Source organism: Odocoileus virginianus, chromosome 9 (assembly GCF_023699985.2).
Source record: "Odocoileus virginianus isolate 20LAN1187 ecotype Illinois chromosome 9, Ovbor_1.2, whole genome shotgun sequence".
In the NCBI taxonomy this organism is placed as follows: Eukaryota; Metazoa; Chordata; class Mammalia; order Artiodactyla; family Cervidae; genus Odocoileus; species Odocoileus virginianus.
Window position 1 is genome coordinate 56,998,501 of NC_069682.1, and position 25,574 is coordinate 57,024,074.

Consider the following 25,574-nt stretch of genomic DNA (forward strand, 5'->3'; position numbering starts at 1 on the left):
CTTTTTTCCTCCTAATTCTTTTTCTTTGTATTGGAAAAAGAAGGAACTAGGATTAAGACAGAAGATAGAGCAGTTGGACAGACCAATTTTTTTTTTTCCTATTTTATCCTAGGCAGAAGAGAAGAAGGTTGAGTGAGGAAAGTATACCTGAGAGAGCCGAAGGGATCAGAGTTCTGCTTTGCTTTAGCATAATTATATTGGTGAAGTCAAAGCTGTAAAGCTCTGCTTACTGGGTTGAAAAGCATCTTTGGAGTTTATGGGGTCTCCCTCTTAGAGATGCTTAGTTAAGTGTGTTTCTAAAGTCATTTCATAGCTTTTCTTGTCAAAGGTATTCCAGTTTCTCTCTGTCTCCAGAGCTATGAACACACCTGGGAGATGGGATTCTTCTCCCCTCTGCTACCTTATTACAATTTGCACCTGACTGAAGGGCCTCAAACTCAATAGTACTAAATGAATAAGGCACATATATTGGTGTCCTTGAGGACTGTTTCAAGTTGGGTTATACGCAGAGAGTAAATAAAGTTAGATCCATGGTAATAGAAATACCCAAAGGACTGAATAAAAAGGGACTTACTCTATGTATGTTCTGTATTCTTAGTGTTACCTGTATGTTTTACTGTACTTTTTACTCAGGGCAACCTGTGAAGAAATCAGTGAGTCAGGTTACCAAATCAGTTGACTTCCACTTCCGCACAGATGAGCGGATCAAACAGCATCCTAAAAACCAGGAGGAGTATAAGGAAGTGAACTTTACATCAGAACTGCGAAAGCATCCTCCATCTCCTGTAAGTTGACTGACTAAATTAATATTCTTGTTAGTTATTCAGTGAAGATTCTGGTGTAGTATTTATGGTCACTATTTATAGTAATGTACTTGAGAGAAACATGTGTTTTTGAGTTACAATAGATCTAAATCCTCACTTTGCCCCCTGTTAGCTGTGTAATCTTAAATAGATCACTGTCTCTGGGAAGCATCTTATCAAATTGCTGTGAAAACTGAATTGAGAATGTACATAAAACACATAGAATTACATGTGGCAAATTGTAGGTACAGACTTGTTACAGCTTGTGCTATTAAAAATTTGTTTAAAAAAATCTTGGGTCTGCAAAGTTTTGTGCAAAATATAATGGGTTTATGGGGAAGGTCAAGTTGGGGCAGACCACTGAAATCCTATGCAGTTTTGTTACCAGAGCACTAACAAAAGCAGTAATAATCCTAAATAAAAAATCTAGCACTAAGAATTTCTACTTGCATTTGCAATTACCATCATCATTTTTTTTTAAAGTAAGTTAGTCTCTTTTTAAAAAATTATTTAATTTTTGTTTGCACTGGATCTTTATCATTGTGTGTGGGCTTTATCTAGTTGCGGCAAGTGGGGGTTACTCTTTGTTGTGGTGCATGAGCTGCTCATTGCAGTGGCTTCTCTTGTTGCAGAGCACAGGCTCTAGGCATATGGGCCTCAGTAGTTGCCAGTACATGGGCTCAGTAGCTGGGACTCTTGGGCCCTAATGGGCACAGGTTTCAGTAGTTGTGGTTGCTCCACAACGTGTGAAATCTTCCCAGACCAGGGATCAAACCCATGTTCCCTGCATTGGCAGGAAGATTCTTATCCACTGTACCACCAGGGAAGTCCACCATCATTACTTGTTTAAGTCATTCCTTTGCAGACTTAAATCCTGGAGTTGTGCTTCTTCCTTTGAGATGTAGGTCCTTGAGTTTTACTTCCAGTCAGAAACTAATTTTATAAAAATTAATGACCCAAGGAATAGACTTCTTCATTAGTCAGTTTTGGGGTGGGATATGAGAAGAGAATTTGATTCAGGTAGTTGCCTGAGCTGATCCAGAAGCCCAGTTAAAATTTTTAAATGACTTGGGGTGGGATACCTGTACAGCTTTTTTCCCCTTCTAATTCTAAGAAAACTTGCTCTTGATTGCTTCAAAACATAAGCATGCTTGGGAAAAATCACCTTATGTACAGAATAGACAATTGTTAAGTGCTGGATGCTTTCTCCCCCTTTTTAAAAGATGGGAGTATACAGATTATAACCCATGCTCAAGGACCGACAACTTAAGAAGAAGATTCTTGGCTTTCCATGGATTCTTTTCCTTTTGATCCTCTGCTGAGTTTGAGGCTTGTGGTGGATCTGAGCTCTTCCATAACATTTCATTTAGGGAATGAATTCTTTCTTTTCAGGCCCGAGTGACTAAGGGATGCACCGTTGTTGTGCCTTTCAATCTGACACAAGGAAAGAAAAGAACATTTGATGAGACGGCTTCTACATATGTTCCCCTTGCACAGCAGGTCGAAGCATTCCATAAACGAACTCCTACCAGATACCACCTGAGGAACAGGAAGGATGATATTAGTAAGTTTCTTTCTAGTATCATGCCTGGCTGGAGCCTCCCCTAGAACTCCCTTTGCTTGCATCTTAGGTACAAATTTGTCTTTAGTTGAAATCCTAGTTTTTGAACTAAAGCATGGCATATGTTGTGTGCAGACAACAAATGTACCCATAGTTGAACATTTCTCAAAACACCTAGCTGTCTGTCCACTTACACCCATCAACCACCTTGATCCTCCTGGTCAGTAACTGGCTGAGGTGAATTAAGGTAACATGAGATGTCATGACACATCACGGTTATCTTTGCCATGTGTCCAGGTGCACACTTATCTACAGAAAATGAAAGCTTTCTATTCACTTAAATGTTGTGTGCTTTTTGTTCATCAGTTCAATAAATGTTGACTACTACGAAGCAGACACTCTGTGTGATGTAGGCAGTATAGAAGTGAGCAAAACAGACTTGGTGCTACTCAACATCAAGTTTGTAATTCAGTGAGAGAGATAAACAGGTCATCACAGATTATCGTGAGTGCTGTGAATGTGTATGTAAATGTAAGAATCAAAGGAAGTGTGAGATAGGGAGAGCAGATCTGTGTGCTGAGAAGTCCAGGCATGGAAATACAGGAGAGAAAAGAGATAACCAATGGTTAAGACCCTGTGCAGGTAGGAGAAGGATACTTAGCACGGATGGGGTGATTGTTCCTTGCAAGGGGAGTAGAAGAGAGCAGTGAGTGCAAATGTTGCTTAATTTGTAGATTTGGTGGTGAACAGATGAGAGGAAGCTAATCTAACAATGTCTATCTTTATGAAAATAACTCCTAAAAGAAGTTTGAGGACTGGAGGTGTGGTGTGAACTAGTTGTCAACCAGTGCAGGGTAGTATTCTGGATAAAGCAAAATCTGGTTGTTTGACTTTGAAGGTTTCTAAATTTTTCCTGCCTTTGCCTAGGCACTGTTTAGTGCTATTTTAGGTAACAGATGAGTTAGTTCCTTTAAGGACAGCATTTCCTAATGTTATTATGTTCTAGTAGCCGTTTGTCAAATTTTATATCATGAAAATAATCTTTTTTATTCTAATGGAAATGTAAGTATTAACCATGACTTTCCAAATATATGTGACTCTTAGAGTCTGGTATTCTGCTCTTAGAATCTTGGTTCTAGCAAATAGAAAGAAAAATTATTTTCTGCAGTTTTTCTTCCTTTGAGATGTAGGTCCTTGAGTTTTACTTCCAGTCGGAAGTAATATTTATTTATAATTTTGGACTATATTTTAGCTCAATAATAGTTATATGTATACTTGAAGCCTGGCTTATTTCTAAAATAAGTAGATTTGGTTTCCATCTCCAATTGTTAGGTGGTAAGGCCTAAATTAGAAAATTCATTCTGGGTAATTATGAAAATTGACAAGGTTGCTTCTGGCCAGGTAAATAGTATTTTCTATGAATGGTGATGCTGATCTTAATATTGATGCTTTGACATAGCTTTTTTTTCTTTTCTTTTTTTACTTTTTCTGTTTGACTTTCTATGGGAGATAGTCTTGATGTTTTGATATAGATGCTTTTAAGAAGTTCATAATATTGGAAATTATTACATTGTTTAAAATGCCTTATTTTAAGTCTTATTTGTCAATAACATGCAGAATAGTTGGCACTGTCAGTAGAAAGGAAGTGCAGGCCTCTGCAGTGATAAGAAATCCATCAGACACAAATGGATTTTAGATGCAGAAGTTGATAGCAGAGTTTCCACAGGCTACCTTTATCATCACCTCCCAGTAAAGAGTGATAGGGGAGAAGGGACTGAATGTTTGTCAGACTGACTGATGTGAGCTGAGCTGAGTGTGAGGGACCAGCCACTCTGTGGCTTAGCATCTCTGGGCTGCCTAGCTGAGTCAGCACCTACAGGTAAACGGGGTCTTAGCTAGGTAAATGTCTGTGATCTTGGTTTACAGTGCCATTACCCTCCAAATCTGTGGTCAGAATATGCAGAGACCCACAGACTCCAGTGCTGCAAACCAAACATCGTACACGGCCTGTGACCTGCAAAAGTGCAGCAGATCTGGAAGCTGAGGAGCTTGAGAAGCAGCAACAGTAAGTTCCACTGGCAGTATTTGAGGAAGAGTTCCAAGAACCTGCCTGCTTCCTTTTCACTTCTGTAAGGGGGGCAGTTACTGTTTTTCTTGCCTTGGGAATTATGGTATTTGAACTACAGGCTCTGCCTTGCCTCTGTGATGAAAGGATTGAAAGTGGGAGTAGGGAGCTGTCCTGGAGTGTAAACTGGTTAAAAAAAAAAAAAAAATCAGGTTGGGTGGGAGAATTTACGATTCCAGTAAAGAGTGGCCTTTGAGGTTTAGGTAAATCTTACCCTTTTATGGCTACCCAAGGGATCGTTACAACTGTTACCAGTGGAGAGACCTGGAATTTAATGTGAGTTAAGTCTGGGGGTTGTCTCCTGTAGCCTTCTTTCTCCCTTCTAGTACTTCTTTTGGGAAGGGGGAGTTTCTTTTCTCAAAAGAAGTACAAGAGAAACCCCAGTCTTTACAGTGGTGGGGATGTTAGACTGTCTTGTTTTTTCTTTGCTCTCGAGGCAGGGATAATGGCTATGGAGAGTTGAATTTTGTTGCACATGATGGATAATCTTAATGATTACTTTTTTTTCCCCTGGTTTTGGCCTGCTTTGTTGTTTAGTTTTCATTTTATTAAAATTTTTTTTTTTGTATGGTTAGCACTTAAACTCTCGCCTTACAGATACAAATTCAAAGCGCAGGAACTTGATCCCAGAATTCTTGAAGGTGGGCCCATTTTGCCTAAGAAACCGCCTGTGAAGCCACCTACTCAGCCTGTTGGCTTTGATTTAGAAATTGAGAAAAGGATCCAGGAGCGGGAGTCAAAGAAGAAATTGGAAGAGGAACATTATGAATTTCATTCCAGGCCCTGCCCTACTAAGATCTTGGAAGATGTTGTGGTAAGAGTGGTGGAGCCCTGAGAGCTGTGATCAGGACATCACATTAGGAGTTCAGGGTGAAAAAGAGACATGTCAGAGGTGGATTTTGCCCTTAGGAAACCGAAAGTCCAGTATGGTATCATATAGTAGCCAATGGCAGAGCTGGGATATGAATTATAGGTAATAAAAAGGTCCATGCTCTTGTATTAAAATAGAAGGTACCTTTTAAAATGAAAGGTTCTTAGGAAAATGTGTGATTATTTTTTAAAAAACTATCTACATCCTACCTAAATATCACCAGTGTTACCTGAACTCCATTTTTAGAAACACTGATTGAGGAAATTGGTTTGGCAGTTTGTTGTAATTTGGAAATGTTGTGGGGAAGGGTGACTAGAGTTCATTAGGAGTTAGTTAAGTGAGATCATAGAGTAGTGTTGTACTGGGTAATGCGTTGTTGTGAGTTCTGGATAAACGGATCAGCAAAACACTAGGTGAATAAGAAGCTACTGAACTGATACGGTATGCTGTAGGGTAGTCACTGCCAAATCAACTGGGCCTCAGAGTCCTCTGGGATTTTGTTACATAAACAGATTCCTGGGCCCCACCCCTGGAGTTTTGGTTTGTCAGGTGCAGCATAGATTAGAGAGCCCCGATGAAGACCTTAGTGTCTGACACAGAGTAAGCAGTCATGTTAATAATAATAATTGTTGCATGCTTACATTGTGCAGCATTTTACATAGATTGTCTTATTGATTTCTCATAACAACTCTTAGGAAATAGGTTCTGTTTTTGTCCCTACTTTTCAGATTAGCAAAGAGATGCTAAGAGGTGTCTAGTATGCAGAACCAGGATTTGAACCTGTCATCTCCTTAAACACTGTGTTTCTCTACCTCACAGTGCTGTTATCATTATTTATTCTGGCAAGTGCAGTTTTGAGTTTGTTTTCAGCTCTTTTCCTACTAAAATTTCCAGGTACTTCAACTTTTGGATTCTAGAGAAAACAAAGCATTGAAGGAGTCATAGATATATTTATTCTTTCTACTCTCCTCATTTTTTAGAAATGGGGGGCTTTCTTTGAAAACGTGGCTTGCCCATAGGAACATTTTTAAAAGTTGGTGGCAGAACTGAAGTTAGCTGTCTTAACTTTTGGTGCTGGACTCTTATTTAAAGCAGAAGAACATGCCTCCAGAGCCTGGGTGCAGCTGTCTGTCTGCCACTGTTTGTCCCCTCAATGCTGAAGCTCTCTTTCCTTGTGTCCTTAGAGTGTTTCTTGTGCTCTCCCACTTGTTGATAGGTGGCAAGGAGACAACGGGGCTGATGAGAGATGGGCTTGGGCAGCAGTGGGCCTTGAGGCAGGGATGAGAAAAGGGCTCTTGGGCCAAGGTGGAGTGATGAAAGCCTTGAGCTCCAGGGTGTGAAATGTGAACTTGGTGCCGACATCTAGTGGGGAGTTGGGGCTCCACAGAGGTGGATATGGTATCAGTGAGGCCAGTGAGTAATTTTAGCAGTGATATTTTAGGGACTTGGGGAGACCAGCAGTCTTTAAAAAATTATTTTTCATGGTCCCTGAGATAACATTGCTTCATGGTAATTTCCTAATTGCTCTGGGACAGGCCTGATAACTTGTCCCAGGGCACATGGGGTATATCTGCCTTAGGGAGACATGCTTACCCTTTACATCCCATCCCGGGCTGCTTTTCCTAAATGTGTCTTTTATCCATCCACGTTGCCCACTTATACCCGTTTATCACCTCTTTAGAAATACCCTCCTTCAGCTTCCTTTCAGAGCTTCCCCATTCCTTCATCTCCATATTCTGTTGGGTTTCTTCAGAGCACTTGTGAAAATTAAGAAATACTTGGTTTATTACTTTTTCATTGTCTTTTCTCTCCTCCACTAGAATGTGAGCTCCCAGATAGCAAGGACCATGTCTATCTGTATTGTTCACTCCTGCTTCCCCAGCATCTAAGCATAGCATAGGCACTGGGGTATTGAACAACTGTGTAAGAGACAATACAAGCTGAAATCTATCAGCCTGTGTTAGACACTGGGAATTCGAATGAAATCAGACACAGCCTTCATCCTCAAAGCTTTCACAGTCTGAAAGAGCAGATTGGCATATAGACAAAGAAGGACAGTAATACTAATCAACATATGTTCCCTGAACAATTACTACTTCTTGTAGGTGCTATAGAGAATGCAAAGGAATGCAAATGGCAGTATCTCTACCCCCAGGGAGCTTATAACTAAAACAGTTTAATACAGTAAAACAAGAGGCTTTCTCTGTTTCTAGAAACCCAGTTTTTTTATCTCTATTTCTGAATGAGCCCCCTATTGGCTTTGATTGCAGTGGAGATGGGATATGGATAAATAGTTGCTGCAAACTTGATTTTCATAAATCACCTTTACTTCTCCCCTAAGTAATATGAGGATTGATCCCACTCATAAAAATATCTCTTTCCTGGCTTACTTGTTAGAGATTTCTTTTAAAATGCACATCTCTCTGCTGGGAGGATGCAGACAGAGGGGAAAAGTAGGAAATGAGGAATTGTTTAGAACTAAATGAGTTCTCAGATATTTATTTCAATTATTTTTATGAAAAGAAAAAAAACCAAGGACACATTATACAGATTGGAATGAAAGCTGGGCTAGAACAGACCTCTGACTTCTTGTTCAGTGTTCTTTCCATTTCCACCTGTCCTGGCTGTGTTCAAGCTCCAGGCTGGTGTCCCACCTGTCCAGGATGTAGAACAACAGATTTTTGTTGTTTTCTGGTAAGCATTAGATGAAAACCCATTTCATAAACTTTTGTCAGTCTGGTTATAAGTTCTGTATTAAATTTTACTATACTAGTGATTCTGATTTTCTTTGGAAAGTGTGTGACAACTTTTCACAGCAGATTGAAGCTCCCCTTTACAGTAGTCACCTTGAGAGAGTATGTATTCTTTCCAAAGATTGATAGTGTACAAACCACTTTGGAAAAGCCACTTGTCTTGGATGTTGTGGCAGTTTTTTGGATCTCTTCATCAAGACCAGGTCTTGATACTTTAAAGATTAATTAGCTTGTAGGAGTTGGTCTAAAGTCATTCAGAACTCAAACTCCAGAGTAGTCCAAAATAATAGAGCTGGAAACAATATTGCTTAGTTAAAACTAAAGAGTGAGCAACTGCCTTGGCTGGCCGTAAAACTGGCTTTGAAGGCCACTCCAAGAAAGACATTCCAAACATGTTTGGAGCAGTTGCAGCATTGTTGGGATTAAGAAGTGTCTCCCAAGGTATAAATTAGAGTCCAAGAGTCTTCAAGTCCAAGGTATAAATTCTGTTATTCATGCTTACAGTATTCATTCAACAAACATTTACTGAATGCCTTATACTTGCCAAGATCTGTTAGGTATTAGGGATTGATGGAATAACAGTCCCTACTCTCAAAGCACTCATAGCAGAAGGAGATGAATATCTTAAATCAACAAGTGCAATGAAGGGTTTTTTTGAAACAAATTTATTTATTGTTGCTGTGCACAGGCTTTCTCTAATTGATGTGAATGGGGGCTCTTCTCGAGTGGTGCACGGGCTCTAGGGAGCTCCGGTTCGTCACTAGTTGTGACCTATAGGCTTAGTTACCCAGTGGCATGTGGGATCTTCCCAGACCAGGGATCAAACCTGTGTCCCCTGCATTGGCAGGTGGATTCTCAACCACTGGACGACCAGGGAGGTCCTGCAATGAAGTTTTTTTATGTACCATAATAGACTATGTACAAGGGAGAGTGGGGTCAGTAGGTTCAGGGAGTGATCTATTGAAGGGTTTTATAAGAGAGGAGATGCTTTAGTGGAGGCTTGAAAAGAAAGATTAGATACTTCCCAGCAGCTGGAGCATTTCAGAGAGGGCATAAAGTTAGAAAGTTGAAAGTTAAGTCGCTCAGTCGTGTCCGACTCTTTGCGACCCTGTGGACTGTAGCTCACCAAGCTCCTCCGTCCATGGGATTTTCCAGGCAAGAATACTGGAGTGGGATGAGAACCAGTGTTAAATTTTGGCAGTTGCCAGTAGTTCATTGTGGCTGGAAGGTGATGCCTAAAGAGGGACAGGAGACATGCCTGGAGAGTCAGGCAGGGTACCAAATTATGAAGCACCTTGTCCTTCATGCTAAGGAGTATGTTATACTGTTGTAAGTAGACATTAGGAGCCATTAAAGAATTTTAAATCAGGAAGTAACATGATCAGATCTTTTGATTGTTTAAGAAGATGGACTCGCAGAATGAGATGAGACGCTGAAAGCTGTTAGTGGGCTAGTGGAATGGTACAGGCAATAGATAGTGTGGCCTATGGCATAACAGTGAAGAGTTAGAGAAGTGGAATAGAAAGCTGATGGGGGAAGCATATGGATGTGAGTGTAACAGGTAAGGAGTTACTGAGGATGTCTTTAAGATATTTTAAAAATTGATCTGGTCATACACTTTATGCAGAACAACAGCCCTGGAGATCGCCAGATTCATGATAGAGGGTAAACTCTAGCAGAGTTAGAAAATACTTACGGAACAGCTTTCTAAAATATGTTAGTTTTGAATCACGTGTGTAGTATGATACACATAATTCAGTCAGAAAGGATTTGAAATGTTGGCAGTGTTTTGGAGTCACAAAGCAGGAAAATCTTTGAAGGAGTTGAATGTATAAGAATTAAGGAATATAGAGATTAAAAGCCTCTTTTAATCTGCTCTCAAAGAGATGTGAGAGTTGACAGTTTGGTATTCTTTTCATATTTTATTTTCTATGCTTAAATTAATTATATATATATTTTGTTTTACATTTTTAGTGTATGTGCAGGTATCTTTTAATTTGACTTATTAAAATTTTTTTGGAGTATAGTTGATTTAGTGTGTTAATTTTAGATATACAGCAAAGTGATTCTGTTATATACATATAGTCATTTTTTTCAGATTCTTTTCCCATATAGATTATTTTAGAATATTGAGTAGAGTTCTCTGTGCTATATAGTAGGTCCTTGTTGATTTTCTATTTTATATATAGTAGTGTATGTGTTAATCCCAAGCTCCTAATTTATCCCTGCCCACCCCCCACTCTCTGCCCCTGTTTCCCCTTTGGTAACCATAAGTTTATTTTTGAGATCTGTGAGTCTGTTTCTGTTTTGCAAGTAAGTTCATTTATATTATTTTTAAAATTTTGATTCCACGTATGAGTGATAGCATATATTTGTCTTTCTACATGTAAATTTTAAAAACAAAATATTTTTTGTTTCAGCCACTTGTCTCTCCTCTCAATATTATGAATACTGTTCTGTGTCAGTAATAAAGATTTGTTTTATTCTTTTTGATGACTGTATAATATTCTAGTGTGTGGATATGCACCACAATTTAAGAAAGGATTTAACCAGTTTTTATTCTTTTTAAAAATGTTATATTGAAATATAGCTAAAAACTAAACTAGAGATCAAATATTAGGGTGTAATACTGGGTGAAAGAATATGACCATTTAAAGGTTTAATAGCTAATTCCTAAAGATTGTACCAGCTTGTGTCCTGTACCTCACCCAGCTGTATGTGACTGCCCACTTCTCGTCACATGCCAACTAACACTGGTATTAATCAGTCTTTAAAGTGTATTACTCAATCTTTTAGGTGAAAAATGCCTGATTATAGTTTCTAAAATTCTTGAGATTAAGCGTCTTGTGTATCTTTGGTAACTTCTTGCTCTTTGTCCAGTTATTTGGCAAAAGGAAATTAAGCTAGGCCTTGCCCAGTGCTTTTTTCCATTCACCTTTTGAGGGTAACATTTTAAAATATAAGTTCTTAATGTAGAGCTGTATGTGAAATAGGTTTAGGAGAATTAACCATATTCTCTCCCTAGTTAACATTTGGAAATCCTTTTTGATTTTGTTTTTAAGGGATTGGGGTATAAAAGGGAGAGAATCAATAAAATATTGATGTTAGTTTATTTTGGGGTGTTTTTCAAGAATACCAAAAAAGATTTTGATGAGTTTTATTTTTTATTGAATATACAACTCAAACTATGTTTTTTGCTGATCTTCTGTCATGTTAATCCACCTTTGGGAGTACTAATACATACCTGTGTTAGGTGGATAAATAACAACTAGCCTTTTTTGATTTCTGATACATGAAGTTCTAAGAAAAGTATTAATTTCATCACATAACCTAGTTGAGATTGCTCTGGGATATCTAATTGAATTGCTTACTCCCTTCAGGGTGTTCCTGAAAAGAAAGAGCTTCCAATCACTGTTCCAAAGTCACCAGCCTTTGCTCTGAAGAACAGAATCAGAATGCCCACCAAAGAAGATGAGGTGATTCCCTAGGATGGGATCTTTACTCCTTCTGCATAATCAATTTAAGCACTGTGTGCATGCTAAGTCACTTCAGTTGTGTCTGACTCTGCAATCCTATGGACTGGGCTCCTCTGTTCATGGGTTTCTCCAGGCAAGAATACTGTAGAGGGTTACCATGCCCGTCTCCAAATCTAAGCATTACTCTTTCTTAAACAGAGAGGAATTCAAAGGCAGTCATTCTCACCTGGAGTTGTCTTAACAATGGGTATGAATGAATGATCATCTATTTTTGCTCTTCCAAGAACAAAGTAGTAAGTGTATGAGGCTCTTTGCCAACAAAAGTCCGTCTAGTCAAAGCTATGGTTTTTCCAGTAGTCACACACAGATGTGAGAGTTGGACATAAAGAAAGCTGAGTGCCGAAGAATTGATGCTTTAGAATTATGGTGCTAGAGAAGACTCTTAAAAGTCCCTTAGACAGCAAGGAGTTCAAGCCAGTCAGTCCTAAAGGAAATCAACCCTGAATATTCATTGGAAGGACTGATGCTGAAGTGGAAACTCTGATACTTTGACCATCTGATACAAAGAGCTGATACATTGGACAAAACCCTGATGGCTGGGAGATTGAGGGCAGGAGGAGAAGGGGGCAACAGAAGATGATATGGTTGGACGGCATCACCAACTCAGTGGACATGAATCTAAGCTAAGCAAACTCTGGGGCACAGTGAAGGACAGGGAAGCCTGGTGTGCTGCAGTCCATGGGGTCTCAGAGTTGGACATGGCTTAGCAACTGAATGACAATGATGAGTCATTTTGGCTTTCAGTGGTAACTGGTTGTAACGACTTATGTTTGTTTCCATTGGATTGGAAAATAAGTCTTTTTTTAAGACCTATACTCTATTTTGCCTACTATTGTCATCATTCGGTGAAGGATTTTTAAAATTCACACTAAGTAGTTACATCTGCCCTGTCCTATCTCCATTGACCCAAGGGTTAAAGAGGTGACTATGTGGTGATGGTTCATGAAGTTGGAATATATAAACTGTCATTGATCAGGCTAGTTTCTTGTTACATCTCCCTTTTTATCTATAAATATCCAGAGTTAGGGTAATTTTATAGCATATCTCAAGCATAAACCTTTTTATAGATTCATTTGAAACTAGAATACACAGTAATCTTATGTTACCAGCTTGAACCCAGTCAACTTACTTGGTCCTATTCTGGGTTTGGCAACTGGAAATACTCCCAGTCACATGTTTTAGTGGAGTCTAGAGGCTGGGTCAAAGAAGAGGCCAAGGTATATGCTTGGTTAGTACTTTTCTTCTGTTGTTCATTTTACTCACACTGTTTGAGCTCATTTAGTTTTTTCAACCTTCCTGTGAAAAATTTTAGATCCTTTAAAAGTAATTGTGTTAATTTATCAAATGCTTTCACGTTGATCTCACCCCTGTGAGTTAATAAATGACTTAGTAGGTTGGTGAGTTGGTAGGTATCCCTCTTTAATAGAAAAGGAAGCTAAGACACTTGAGAGGTTGAGTGACTTGCCTTAATGACTTCTTTCATATATTGTCTTCTGACTTCACATTCAGAGGAGGCGAGAGTGAGAAGTCTTGTCTCTAAACTGCAATTTTTTCCCTTAGGAAGAGGAGGAGCCAGTAGTGATAAGAGCTCAGCCTGTGCCATATTTTGGAATGCCTTTTAAGCCCCAGATCCCAGTGGGAAGAACTGTGGAAGTATGCCCTTTTTCTTTTGATTCCCGAGACAAAGAACGTCAGTTACAGAAAGAGAAGAAAATAAAAGAACTCCAGAAAGGAGAGGTAGGTGTTCCATTTCTATAAGTAGCATATTATTAATACTAGTCTTTAATCTCTCAAAGGTAATCTTTTATCTTGCACTTTTTATTTTATTTACTATTTTTTTTATCTTGCACATTTTATTTATTTATTTTATTTTTATTTATCTATTTTTTTATCTTGCACTTTTTAAAAACTGGATTTATTTGGCTGTGTCGAGTCTTAGTTGTGCCTTGCGGGATCTTCGTCACAACACATGGACTCTAGTTGTGGTTCATGCACTCCAGAGCATGTGGGCTCCCTAGTTGCCCCATGACATGTTAGTTCCCTGTGTTTCCTGCATTGGAAGGCAGTTCTTAAGCACTGGACCACCAGGGAAGTTCCTTATGTTGTACTCTTAATGTATAATCACTAACTTCCTTTGATCCCTCTAAGAACCTTATGAAGTATAAATAGGGCAAGTAATTTAAATAACCGTTCTGGAAGTTAAGCACAAGGAAGTTAAGTGACTTGCCCTTGATCATGCTGGTAGTTATTGGCAAAATTGGGAGGAAAACCTTGATTTCCTTATGAGCCTATTAGTGTTCTGTACCATGCTGGTTTGAAAACTTGCCTTTCATATTTTCCAGATTCATCCAAATATTCTGGAGCAGCTGTGACTTTCTGACTAGAATGGCCTTATCTTAAATCTTACATTTTCTTTTCTATTAGGTGCCCAAGTTCAAGGCACATCCTTTGCCTCACTTTGACACCATTAGCCTGCCAGAAAAGAAGGTGAAGAATACTACCCAGGTTGAGCCATTCTGCTTGGAGACAGACAGAAGAGGTGCCCTGAAGGCACAGACTTGGAAGCACCAGGTGGGGATGGGGAGAGCAGCTAAAATGTGAATTGCTTGACGATTTGTTACAGTAGGTAGACCCGCTATACTAGGCTTCATCTGGGAACTAACACACCGGATTGTTTTATGGACTCTCACTGTAGTCAGGGGTCAGAAAACTTTTTCTATAAAACACCATATATTAAGTATTATAGATTGTATAGGTTACATATGGTCTCTGTCACATGTTGTATGTTTCAACCCTTTAAAAATATAAAAACGATCTTTAGCCTAAGGGCTGTATAAAAAGACACTGCAAGCTGGATTTGGTCTGCAAGTTTAAGTTTGTAAGTGATCATTTGGAGAATGTGAGAGCTGATAGACTTTTTGTGACAGGAGATTCTTAAAGATCTCATCTATTTCATCTATTAGACTTGTTCATTAAATATTAACTTTTTTCTGTTGGTGCTTTGATAAGAAACTGTGGTAAGAATAGATTCTCAATAGAATATTTTTTCTTAACATAGTATGCTATTTGCTCTTTATAGATGATAGGTGATTTAAAACAGTTAATTGGTTGTTGGCTGGTTTAGTTGGGATCTAATTCTGCCTTGTCTGGGAAAAAATCTCCTGAATCCCTAATTATGTCAGTATTGATACTATGTCTTATTTTGAAATCTGTCCAAAAGGGGCTCTGGCTTGATCTTTGTAGAAAGTCTCCCCTGTTGAAGCCCAAGAGATATGATTGATTAAGTTACTAAACCTAGACCCCTTGTTGGCACTGTTCTCTAGGAGAATTAGGGCTGTTGCTTTGAAAGCAATCATGACATAGAATGTGGGGGGTATTTTCCATAATAAAAAGGTTTTTTAAGTTTTTCAGATGTATATAAAAGAAAGAATAGTATAATGAACTTCCATGAACCTGTCACCCTGTCTTCTAGTGCTCAAAACACGGAAAATCTTATTTCATCTAACTTCCTACCTACTCATCTCTATACTGGATATTTTAGCCTACACAAGATTATTTTGAAGCAAATCCTAGGTGCCATCTCATTTTATCCAAAAATACTTTAGTGTGTAACTTTTAAAATGTAAGGATTAAAAGAATTTTATAACTCCAATGCTATTATCATACTTAAAAAGATTAAGAGTAATTTCTTAATAGTGACAAATAGCATTCATATAGCCCCTATCTCTCATTTTTAAAACAGTTGCATTGTTCAAATCAGGATCAAGAAAAGATCCATATTTTATATTTGTTTGATAAATCTCAAGTCCCTTTTCATCTATAGGCTGCTCTGTGTGCATTTTATATGTTGAATAAATGGGATTGTTGGTCCTTTCTAGATTTTACAATCTGGATTTTGGTCATTGTGTTCACATGGTATTGATTAATAATCACCTGCTATCTTTATAGATGAAACAGTTCAGAAACATTCAAACTTGAATAATTGAGGTGGTAGTTATGGAAAGTTGGTGGTTGCTTGTCTGACAGATTTTCTTTCTTACAGCTGGATGAAGAACTAAAACAGCAGAAAGAAGCAGCTTGCTTCAAGGCTCGTCCAAACACTGTCATCTCCCAGGAGCCCTTTGTTCCTAAGCGAGAGAAAAAATCTGTTATCGGTAGTATTTTATGTGTTCTTGAGGGATTGGGGAAGAATTGTGAGACTTGCTAGGACTGAGTTGTGTCAGTACAGTGCTGTGTCAACCAGAAGCATTTGCGTATATGGAGATCTAGCGTTTCTTCCTTAGATCTTTGTTGAATGTAGCAGAACAGCGTCTGGGTGGAGGCAGCTGGCATTTCAACAACTTTACTTCCTAGCCCAGAGAGTAGCAAGTAAGGAAGGAAGAGCCTGGACTTCACCATAAAGCTAGTCTTAGATAGAAAACATTTGATTCCTGTAAGAACTGAGCTGCATTTCTAGAAAAGTGGGATTCTTCTCCTAAATCTGTCTCTCAGTCTCTGTGTAGTTTTGAGCAAGCCACTATCTGTATGGGTATTGCTTTTCTCCTAATTAGATGATTTATAGGGGTCCTTACAACCCTGAAAATTTGAGGCCTTTTTGTATGTGGTATACTTCACCTTTCTCCTGCTTGGGGTTCCTTTGAGCTCCGCCTTTCTGTTGCGATGCCTCTGTACACTTGCTGGGTCTGTGGGGCCAGGGTTCCACAAGTCGTGCTTGTGCACCAATATTCTCTCTGTTTCTGTACTCAGAGGGCCTTTCTGGTTCTCTAGTTCAGGAACCTTTTCAGCTGGCGACAGAGAAGAGAGCCAAGGAGCGGCAGGAGCTGGAGAAAAGAATGGCTGAGGTGGAGGCCCTGAAAGCCCAGCAGCTAGAGGAAGCCCGGCAGCAGGAGGAAGAGCAGCAGAAGGAGGAGTTGGCCAGACTACGGAAAGAACTGGTAACTAGGCAGCCTAAGTGCTGACTAACCCATGATTGCATCTGTTTTGTTTATCTGTACCTTGCCTTGTTCCAGAAGAGATCTAAGGTGGCCTCCAAGGACGCATCAAAGATGAGTGAAGCCGAGAAGTCATACAAACCAAGGGTGGTGACAAAGTTGACAAGTGAACAAGGCTAAAGATGTGTATATTGTGATCCATGGATCTCCTAAGTTTATACTATAATTTTGGCCTTTTGTGGGAACCAACCTGTCAGTTGCAAAACTTATCATGGTCGAGAGATATAAACAAACTATTTTAAAAAGTACATTTCTCTTTGATCCTAGATTCAGTCAGAATTTCTTCCTAAAGAGAACATCACATGCTATGCCAGTGCACAATAACACATTTGTAGGACTTTTTAAAGAAATTATTTTTGGTTGTGCTGGGTCTTCATTGCTGTGCACAGGCTTCTCATTATGGTGGTTTCTCTTATTGCAGAGCATGGGCTCTAGGCCCATGGGCTTCAGTAGTTGCAGTACCTGGGCTCAGTAGTTGTGCTCCATGGCATGTGGAATCTTCCCAGACCGGGAATTGAACCCATGTCCCCTGCATTGGCAGGGGGACTTCTATCCACTGTACCACCAAGGAAGTCCCAGGACTCTTTATTTAACTTATTTTTATTATTGCCTTAAGGCTTAAGGAATAATAAGGAAACCAGTGTGTTTTACAATTAGAACATATAGGTAAGGAAGGGCATGGGAATTGTGTGACAACTGTATTTTCATTTTCTTCCTAATACTTGATTCAAATTCCTTGGAGTTACAGTGCATATAATCCAGGTGACATTCCATCCTATCACTAGGTAATGATTTTAATATTAGTTATCCAAAAAGAAAGCTTAATTCACCGTAAAGACCCTTTCACTAAGATGGTAGCAAGCCACATGAACTGCATTAATGAGGAACGTTTTAGATGGATCTTCAAATGCTTAGTGTAATAAAAGGATGACTGTGGAAATACAGAAGTTATTGAGATTCTGTCTAAAATAGCTAAGCGAGCAGTTGAATAGCTGTTGGTAGAGGTGACAATGCCAAGGAAGGCTCTAGGGACAAAATATTAAAGGGAATAGCTTCTTGACAAAAACCAAGCTACCATATGCTGATTAGATGAAAAAATACATATATGTAATCCTCAGTCCAGATACACTCACAAAGCCAGCCTCAAGTGTTCTGACTTTTCTCCACCGCTTGAGTCCTCTTGTGTTTATCCATATTGTAGAGCTCTTTAATAATCTGGTTTGATTCAGGATTAAGAACGGATGGGACCATGCCTTCTCCCAGCAACACTTCCTAGTGTTTTGTTTGCTTGTTTGTTTGCTTTAAAGTCCATGCTTTTGGTGAATATTAAGACTCAGTAACCATGGCTGATTCATGTCAATGTATGACAAGAACCACTACAATATTGTGGAGTAATTGGCCTCCAACTGGTAAAAATAAATGAAAAAAAAAAACCCAGTAAAATTAAGGTTCTATTCTGGCAGATTCTTAAGGTGTGACTCCCCTCTGATGCAATCGAGTACACCCCCATTATACCCCAGTACTGAACAGTCAGACTGGAGATAGGTGCACTCTGTGGAATCCAGCAAGACCAGAACAGAAATCTGCTTGGGGGATGTCCCTGGTGGTCCAGTGCCCTCCAGTGCAAGGGGTGAGGATTCAGTCCCTGGTTGGAGAGCTAAGATCCAGCATGCCTCATGGCCAAAAAACCAGAACATGAAAAACAGAAGCAACATTGTAACAAGTTCAATAATGACTTTAAAATGGTCCACATTTTAAAAAAAAATTATCTTTAAAAAATAATAGAAATGAAATCTACTTGGGCTCCAGAGCTCTTAATGCTTTGCTGATAGACTGTGTTGCCTTTCCCCCCCTTCTCTTAATTAGTGACTGGGATGTGCAATACTATACAAAAATGTTCTCAAGAAAAATAAAAACACCCATAAGTGTAGTTCTCTAACATCCTTATCAATGGTAATTACATTTTTCTCTACAGGTGCACAAAGCAAATCCAATACGAAGATACCAGGGTGTGGAAGTCAAGTCCAGTGACCAGCCCCTGACGGTGCCTGTCTCACCCAAGTTCTCTACCCGATTCCAGTGCTAAACTTGGCTTTGAGCTGCAGATACCATCTGGGAACCTGAGCTGCTTTTTCCATCAAACCAGGAGCCGTCTTTGTCATGGGGGCATAGAGAGAATCCATTTCTTCAGGCTTTTTCCTACCCGTGCCTGACAGAGCATGCCTGACAAGTGTGGACTCCCTATTTCATTGAGAGTTGTTTTCCTATATTATCGTGGCTAATAATGAGACTCAACTCATGTATGTCTCAACCAGACTCTTTGGAACCATCAGTATGATGGTTGACCTTCAGTATGGACCTTAATTCTGACTAGAATTTAAGCCTCTGTATCAGCGCAGTATAATTTCTATTGCCCTTATCCCATCTCTCTCTTTCTATTTTAATCATAAAATAAACATAGTTGAATACTGAGAGATTTAAGTCATGGATTAAATTGGAACCATCAGATTCTTTCCTCTTCTCTGTGCAAAATGAATTTACAGTTAAGGAGCCCATCACTGTGAGTGGGGAAGCCTCATGAACCGCCTGACGAGGAAGAGACTTGACTGACTGGAACCTCACAGTGGCCATCAGCCGGCTTCAGGCAGGGCTGCTGTTCAGACAGATTCTTCCCCTGTTGGTGCTGAAGATAACGGAACGCTGAGCAGTGCATGTGTTAAGTCTTCCAGTGACCTGAACTGGAATTAACGTTTATCTTTCCCCTCCTTCCCCACAGCCCCGATTTTTTGTTATTTGATGTTTCTACATCTGCCGAGCCCCTTTAGAGGTCACATCTTATTGGGGAAGTGGGTACTGTGAGAGGAGAGTCCAGGAGCTTTTAAAAGCATAGGCTCGGTCCTTAAAGGAAAAGTGCTCTTTTCTGTCCTTTGTCAGAATCCTTCCATTGTTTGTTAACTCCCTCCTAGGAACAACTCTGGAAGCCTGTTATTCCTCCGAAACAGACTGTGCCTTCTTCAAATGTGTTCTTTCTCATCTGGTAAACTCTTCCTTATGAAATCCTTCTCATAAATCTTTCCTTGACCGTCTGGTCTCGTCCGGTGAGGATGGTAACTTCCTCCTTTGTGCCTCCCAGGTGTTTCTTAATGTATACGTCTCTAGTAGAAGAGACGTAGCCCACTGAGCTACGTGGGCTTGTTTACAAACTAGTAGAGATGTAGATAACTAAAATTAGGTTACTTCTTGAAGATAAGGATAATCATATCTGTGGTCCTTGTATTCTGTTAGCACAGAATTTGCTAGGTTCATGTGAAATAGTTTGTTTTCTTTTAGACTTGATATCATTTATAAACTCTTACTCTGTACCAGTCTTACTTCTGTGCCACGAGTTAAAGGCTGTATCCATATTCTGCTGAGGCCAGTCAGTCCTAGGCAGTATGTACGATACTGGATCTATTTTATATTCCTTTTGTTGATTCATTTGGTGAGCATTATCTACAGTCCATTGCAGATTTAGTGATGGGCGACAAAGTGAGGTGGTGTGATTTGCAGGTCCCTGGGTCTCCTGAAGGCCCACAGACTGATACAAAGTGCAGTTCTTTTACTCATTTCCTAGAGATATGTGGTATATAGTTCCGTAACAACTTGTGTAGTTCATTTACGAAAGATTGATTTGATGCTAGTTATATATATGTTGGCATTGTTCTAGTCTCTGGGCATATAAGCAATGAACAGAAATAGAAGACCTTGACTTTATGGAGGTTACCTTTTAGAAGGGAGACAGACAATAAACAAGTAACTGTCCTCTTCTGTCAGGTGATAAATGTTTCTCTGACTGACTGCTGTGTGGAAAATAGACTGAGATGGGGATTTGGTTGGGGGCATGTGAGATTGGAAACAGGAAGGAGTGGGAGGTTCTTGCTGTTGTCCAGGTGAGAACTGGTAGTGGCTTGGGCTAGAGTGGAAGCAGTGGAGGTGATGAGAAATGGTTGGATTCTAAATGGATTTTCAAGCTGTAACTGACAAGACTTGCTTACTGATTGGACATGGAGAGAGTAGAGAAGGGCATTCAAGTATCCGCCTCAAACAGAGAGAGAGTTCTCCAGGCCTTGTGCTGTGAAAAATCCAGTTCTACCCCAGTCCTTGTATCTCTCGTGGATTCTCAGGGGATGAGGAGGATTCTCATGTTTCTTGTCACCTTTCTGATTTTTCTACCTCTAGTCATGTTGATCCCCTCTCTGTGTTTGTCCTTTTCGACTTTTCTCCTTCCCGTGTATCAGCAGTTCTCTTAACAGTTTGCTATCATTCATATAGTACCATCTAAAATCATTTTTTCGTATATTTTGTCCATTTATTGTTTCAGTTTCAGATAGAAGAATAAATCTGGCCCTCAAGTTGAGAATTTTAGAGTGTTGTCAAGAATTGTGGACCTGTGGGATCCTTCCACCCCGTTTGCTCCAGCCTGGATTACCCGCTCTGGACATACCCACATCAGGGTGGTAATGTGTGACAGTCTCTTAGACACAACAAGGACGGATTATATTACTTTAGAGAGAATAGCTTTTCAAAGTAAGATGCCTTGCTTCCCAGAATTTCTGGGTGGCTGTCTATCTCTTCTCAGCACAGTCCGTCTAGTATTGAATCCTTTCTTTTGGACCACCTCACGTGACCTTCAGTTTTCTAGTAAAGCCTCCCATTTTCTCTGAAAATCAAACTGCTTTTATTTTACAGAGAAATTCAGGTTCTATTTTTTTCCTTCAGGACTTGTCCAAGAGGAAGCTTCACTTTTAATACTCAAGCTACCCTGGAATTTTCCTAAACAAAGAACTGGACCTCTAATAGAAATTTACTGAATTCTACTGAGAAATCTGGTGGCCATACTTGGCTTGGCAATTTTGTAAAACTCCTAGCACATGTGCACATGCAGATTATTGGAATTCCCACACTTTCTGGGAAGGACTCTTGTTTTCAGTGTTGTTTTGACTTGGTCATGGTTCCCCATTGCTAGTAGTTTTATGCTAATTAATACAAAATTATTGTTCACTCTTAATTTGATCATTTTGTTCTTGTGTAATTGCTTTATTGACATTTTGACTACTGTTTTATTCCTTATCAGTTCTTCTCCACAGAATTTTGTCCTTGGAAAGTGCAGCTTAAGTGTAGACAGGCTTCTGTGGCATTTGCTCCAGCATTTAATGGAGATAAGTCTTGTATACAAATAGTTGTCATACAAGATAGGATGTGACTGAGTAACAGGAGACAGAAAAAATGCTGCAGGAATTTAGAAATTCTTGTTTGAGGTGAGATTGCCGTTCTTAAAGATGTCTCTTTTTTTTAAGTAAAAATTATGAAAGTAGTACAGTCATCCCTCAGTATCCACAAGGGATTGGTTCCAGGACCAACTGTATAAAACCTGAAAGTGTCCCTTACTGTCCCTCGTCCCGTTCCCCGAGAGTTACCCATTGTTAACAGTTGTGTATTCTTCCAGAATCTTTTTTGTATACACACACAGTCACAGAGCATTTTTTAAATAATAAGATGATAGCATTATGCATTTGTCTTTAATTTATTCTTTGAAGGTTATATGTCACGTTATTAAAAATTCGAAAGCTGCAAAGGTGTTTAGTTCCCCACTCCAGGTGTAGTTGGTGCTGCCAGGTTTGTTCCCTTGCAGAGGTGGCTTCAGCATGGATGTATTCCTACTCATCCTCTCTTATTTTTCCACACATAGTGTCATAATTTACACTCTGCACCTTGCTCTTTTCATATGTATTTTGCATTGGGTGATGTGACTTAGGTGCTACCTTGGGCATTGTGATAGCTTCCTCCCTGGAGAAACTATGAACCCTCTTAGGAGAATCTAACGATGTGGAGGCAGACCTGGAGTGGGGTCTAGTTCTGTGTGACATCCTGGCCAAGTGACCTGAGGTCCCAAGGGCTCGAGGTCAGGTCAGCAGCACCTAGCCTTTTAGCTCCTCTTGACTTCTCTGAAACCTTGAGGGCTTACTGGCCTGAGTATCTGGTTAAACCTGTGTATCCTCTCTGGTAAATCTTGATGTGCTTCCTTTTCAGTTCCCTTCTGAATCTTGTCTGCTGGGGAAGTTCCTCATTGCTGAGAGTAGCAGTTAAAAAAGCTGTCAGCCACGTGGCTGGGCTCCTATTTCTGCACAGGCAGGCTGAGTAACAACTTGGTGGTGTGGATCCAGGTAGAAACTGGCCAGCATTCTGAATCTGCCTTGCAGCTTGCTGGGATGCTCAGTTTAGACAACATATAAAGTTTCCTGGATACAGGACAAACCCAGGCCTATGGAAAGAGCAGGAAGGTTAAAGTGTGTGGTACTTTGAGCAGTGACAAAGGCGTAACCAGGGAGCTGACATGTTTGCTCCAATGCCAAGAATTCCAGGACAATTTGTTATTCAACCGAAGCCTGTGTAGTTGCTACAAAAAAGAAGCCTGGGGACATAACTTTTCCTTGTTTTTTGTCTTCCTGCATACCCATTCTGTTCTCTAGTGCTGTGGTGAAGCTTACTGACATTAAAAGCAATGTCTGATGCTGTTTGCTATTCTCTTTCTTGCAAGAGAATAAGAGGCAGAGCTCTGGTCAAAACATGGCTCTTACATGCTGAAGGTATCAGTTTCCTGAAAGGGCTTGACAAATGCTAACATACTCTTAAGAAATCATGGTTGGAGGGGCTTAGGAAAATCCTAGGTTTTATCAGGAATTACTTTGCCAGATTAAGCCCAGCCTAAGGGCATCAATTACCTTCTTTCTTTTTCTTAAAATTTTATTAAATAGAAGCGAAATAAAAATTTGGCCTGTCTCATCTGCCAAAACCCAAGTAGTTACGGGACTAGTATCCCAGAACCTCACAGGCAGGTGTGTGAACGGGCTAAAAATTATTCATCAGCTTGTTTCAGCACCGGTTGTATTCTGGAGAAGGAAATGGCAACTCACTCCAGTATTTTTGCCTGGAGAATTCCATGGACAGAGGAGCCTGGCAGGCTACAGTCTATGGGGTCGCAAGAGTCGGACACGACTAAGTGACTAAGCACACACACACAGTATTCTCAGGGCTTCTTTGGGAGCCAAGGTGGGTGTTTTTCAGTGGGTCAAATATTATATAGTCAGTGGTTATAAATTGTTATTTGAAAAGAATTTTGGGGCAGCATTATCAAGTTTGCTGGTAAGGAGCGATGAAAAGTCTGAGTCTGACCTGATGCTGACATACTCCACTCACAGTGTTCCAGCATACTCTCTTACATACTCCTTGAATTTGCTCTATGCAAAAATCTCAACTGGATTTTGCAGTGTTTTTGTTTTTAAAATTGGGATTTATTGTTAATTATGTGCAATTCAGAAAATACTTGGTAATGGCAGGAGAAAAAAATCCATGGTCCCATCACCCATGTTGAACCCTGGTGTTTCTATGTATAATCTCATAAAAAATTTTTTCTACATTGTAGGGGTTTTCTGTTTATATGTATTTTTTGTATTCTGATTTTTTTTTTTCAGAGTAATAACTCAAATATTTTTCCTGTATTACTGCATACTCTATAAATACCAATTGTAATAGCAACATGCTGTTCCATTGTCTTGAGTTTACTTCTCCCCATTGAAAGTGTTTGTTTTGCAAAAGATTTTTCTAGGCTATTTATAAGACAGATTTCTTTGTCCCCCTAATGTATTTTATCTGTCTCTAAAATTTAAATGGCTGTTTCAAACCACTTAGTCAATCTTTGTAATTAAAATGTTCAAAGGAAATGTAAGTCCCTCCTGAAGTCATAGTTAATGACATCATTCTGGCATACACGTTTGCAAATTGGAAAGCTTTTGGCTGACATGTCAATGTTACTGGCACTGGTGCCCAGTGAAAAAGTTTATTGGCCCTTAGCAAAGCCTTTATCAAGAGAATTCTAGTTATGCTATTTTAAAGTTTTGGAACTCTGTGTCTTAAGACAGATTTACCCAGTAGATTGTCTCAAAGCTGTTGAGATTTGTCTTTGGACCGCTTTTGTCTTTCTTAACTAGCTGGGCTATCATGGTGTCTTTTGGGAAGAGTAGAGGCAGGAATATAATCTCTCTTCTGGCACAGACACAGTGGGTGACCTTTAAAAAGGCACTCCACTTTTCTGGACCTCAGTTTCCACATCACTTCAGTTTCCATATCGTCAAAGAGGAGATTGAATTAGAAAGATAAAGAAGGTTCTTCCCAGCTTGAATATTTTCAGATTTTTTTCCTAGGCAATTTGTTATAATCATATTAGCCCTGCTTTCACATTTGTATTTTTCTATAGTCAGCTGCTCAGTCACTGCAAGAGGGCTCTTCTAGCAAGCTCCCTGCCCCTAGATTTCCATTTGAACTTCAGTGAAGTATGTTGGAGACCAGTGCACTAACTCGTTGAGGACTTTCCAACGGTTGTTCTGGAAGCGGAAATCTAGCCCAGATCACTCCAGGGGACTAATCTCTGAATAATGTCCTCTGACACACACACATATTTTCTGATGTTTCTCTTGACCTTGGAACTGGTTAGAGACAGCACAGAATGCTCAATGAATTCTAACAGACTACAACAAGGAAGTCCCTCCCACCCTTGGCTTTTCCAAGATGTAGGTTTCTTTGTTAGAGGCAGTTTAAGGATATCACCTTGCCTTGCTGCTCTGCTATTTCTCTCTGCTGCAATTCAGTTTTTATAATGTTTGTGATCAAAAGGGACCTTGGATGGATTTGAGATAATTGTCACAGTTCTGGAGGAGTACAAAATTATTTAGTGGGGTGAACCTCAGATTGGGAATTGGGAGAGCAGCTTCTGGTTTTGTGGTCTTGAGCATGTCATTTGCATTTTGTGGGTCTCAATTCTCCATCTTAGAAGTTTAAAACAGCATTTCTAGAAAGGACCTTTTCTCCGGCTGCATGAATGAGAATTTGCTCCTGGCT

At 39.6% G+C, this 25,574-nt stretch overlaps 1 protein-coding gene across 5 annotated transcripts in view; it reads left to right on the plus strand.

Annotated features, from left to right (window-relative positions):
- Positions 1–19,112, plus strand: part of TPX2 (TPX2 microtubule nucleation factor) — a 47,152-nt gene extending 28,040 nt beyond the window's left edge. For 4 of the 5 annotated variants that reach the window (XM_020915934.2, XM_020915932.2, XM_020915933.2 and 1 more), the window contains 10 exons: positions 634–785; positions 2,196–2,367; positions 4,291–4,429; positions 5,087–5,303; positions 11,494–11,589; positions 13,210–13,386; positions 14,074–14,220; positions 15,692–15,803; positions 16,396–16,583; positions 18,616–19,112. In XM_020915934.2, coding sequence (XP_020771593.1) covers positions 634–785; positions 2,196–2,367; positions 4,291–4,429; positions 5,087–5,303; positions 11,494–11,589; positions 13,210–13,386; positions 14,074–14,220; positions 15,692–15,803; positions 16,396–16,583; positions 18,616–18,726 — 1,511 coding nt within the window. In that variant the 3' untranslated portion in view covers positions 18,727–19,112. The remainder of the gene's footprint in view (positions 1–633; positions 786–2,195; positions 2,368–4,290; positions 4,430–5,086; positions 5,304–11,493; positions 11,590–13,209; positions 13,387–14,073; positions 14,221–15,691; positions 15,804–16,395; positions 16,584–18,615) is intronic. The other variant, XM_020915935.2, reaches the window with a different exon arrangement.
- Positions 19,113–25,574: the final 6,462 nt, after the last annotated feature.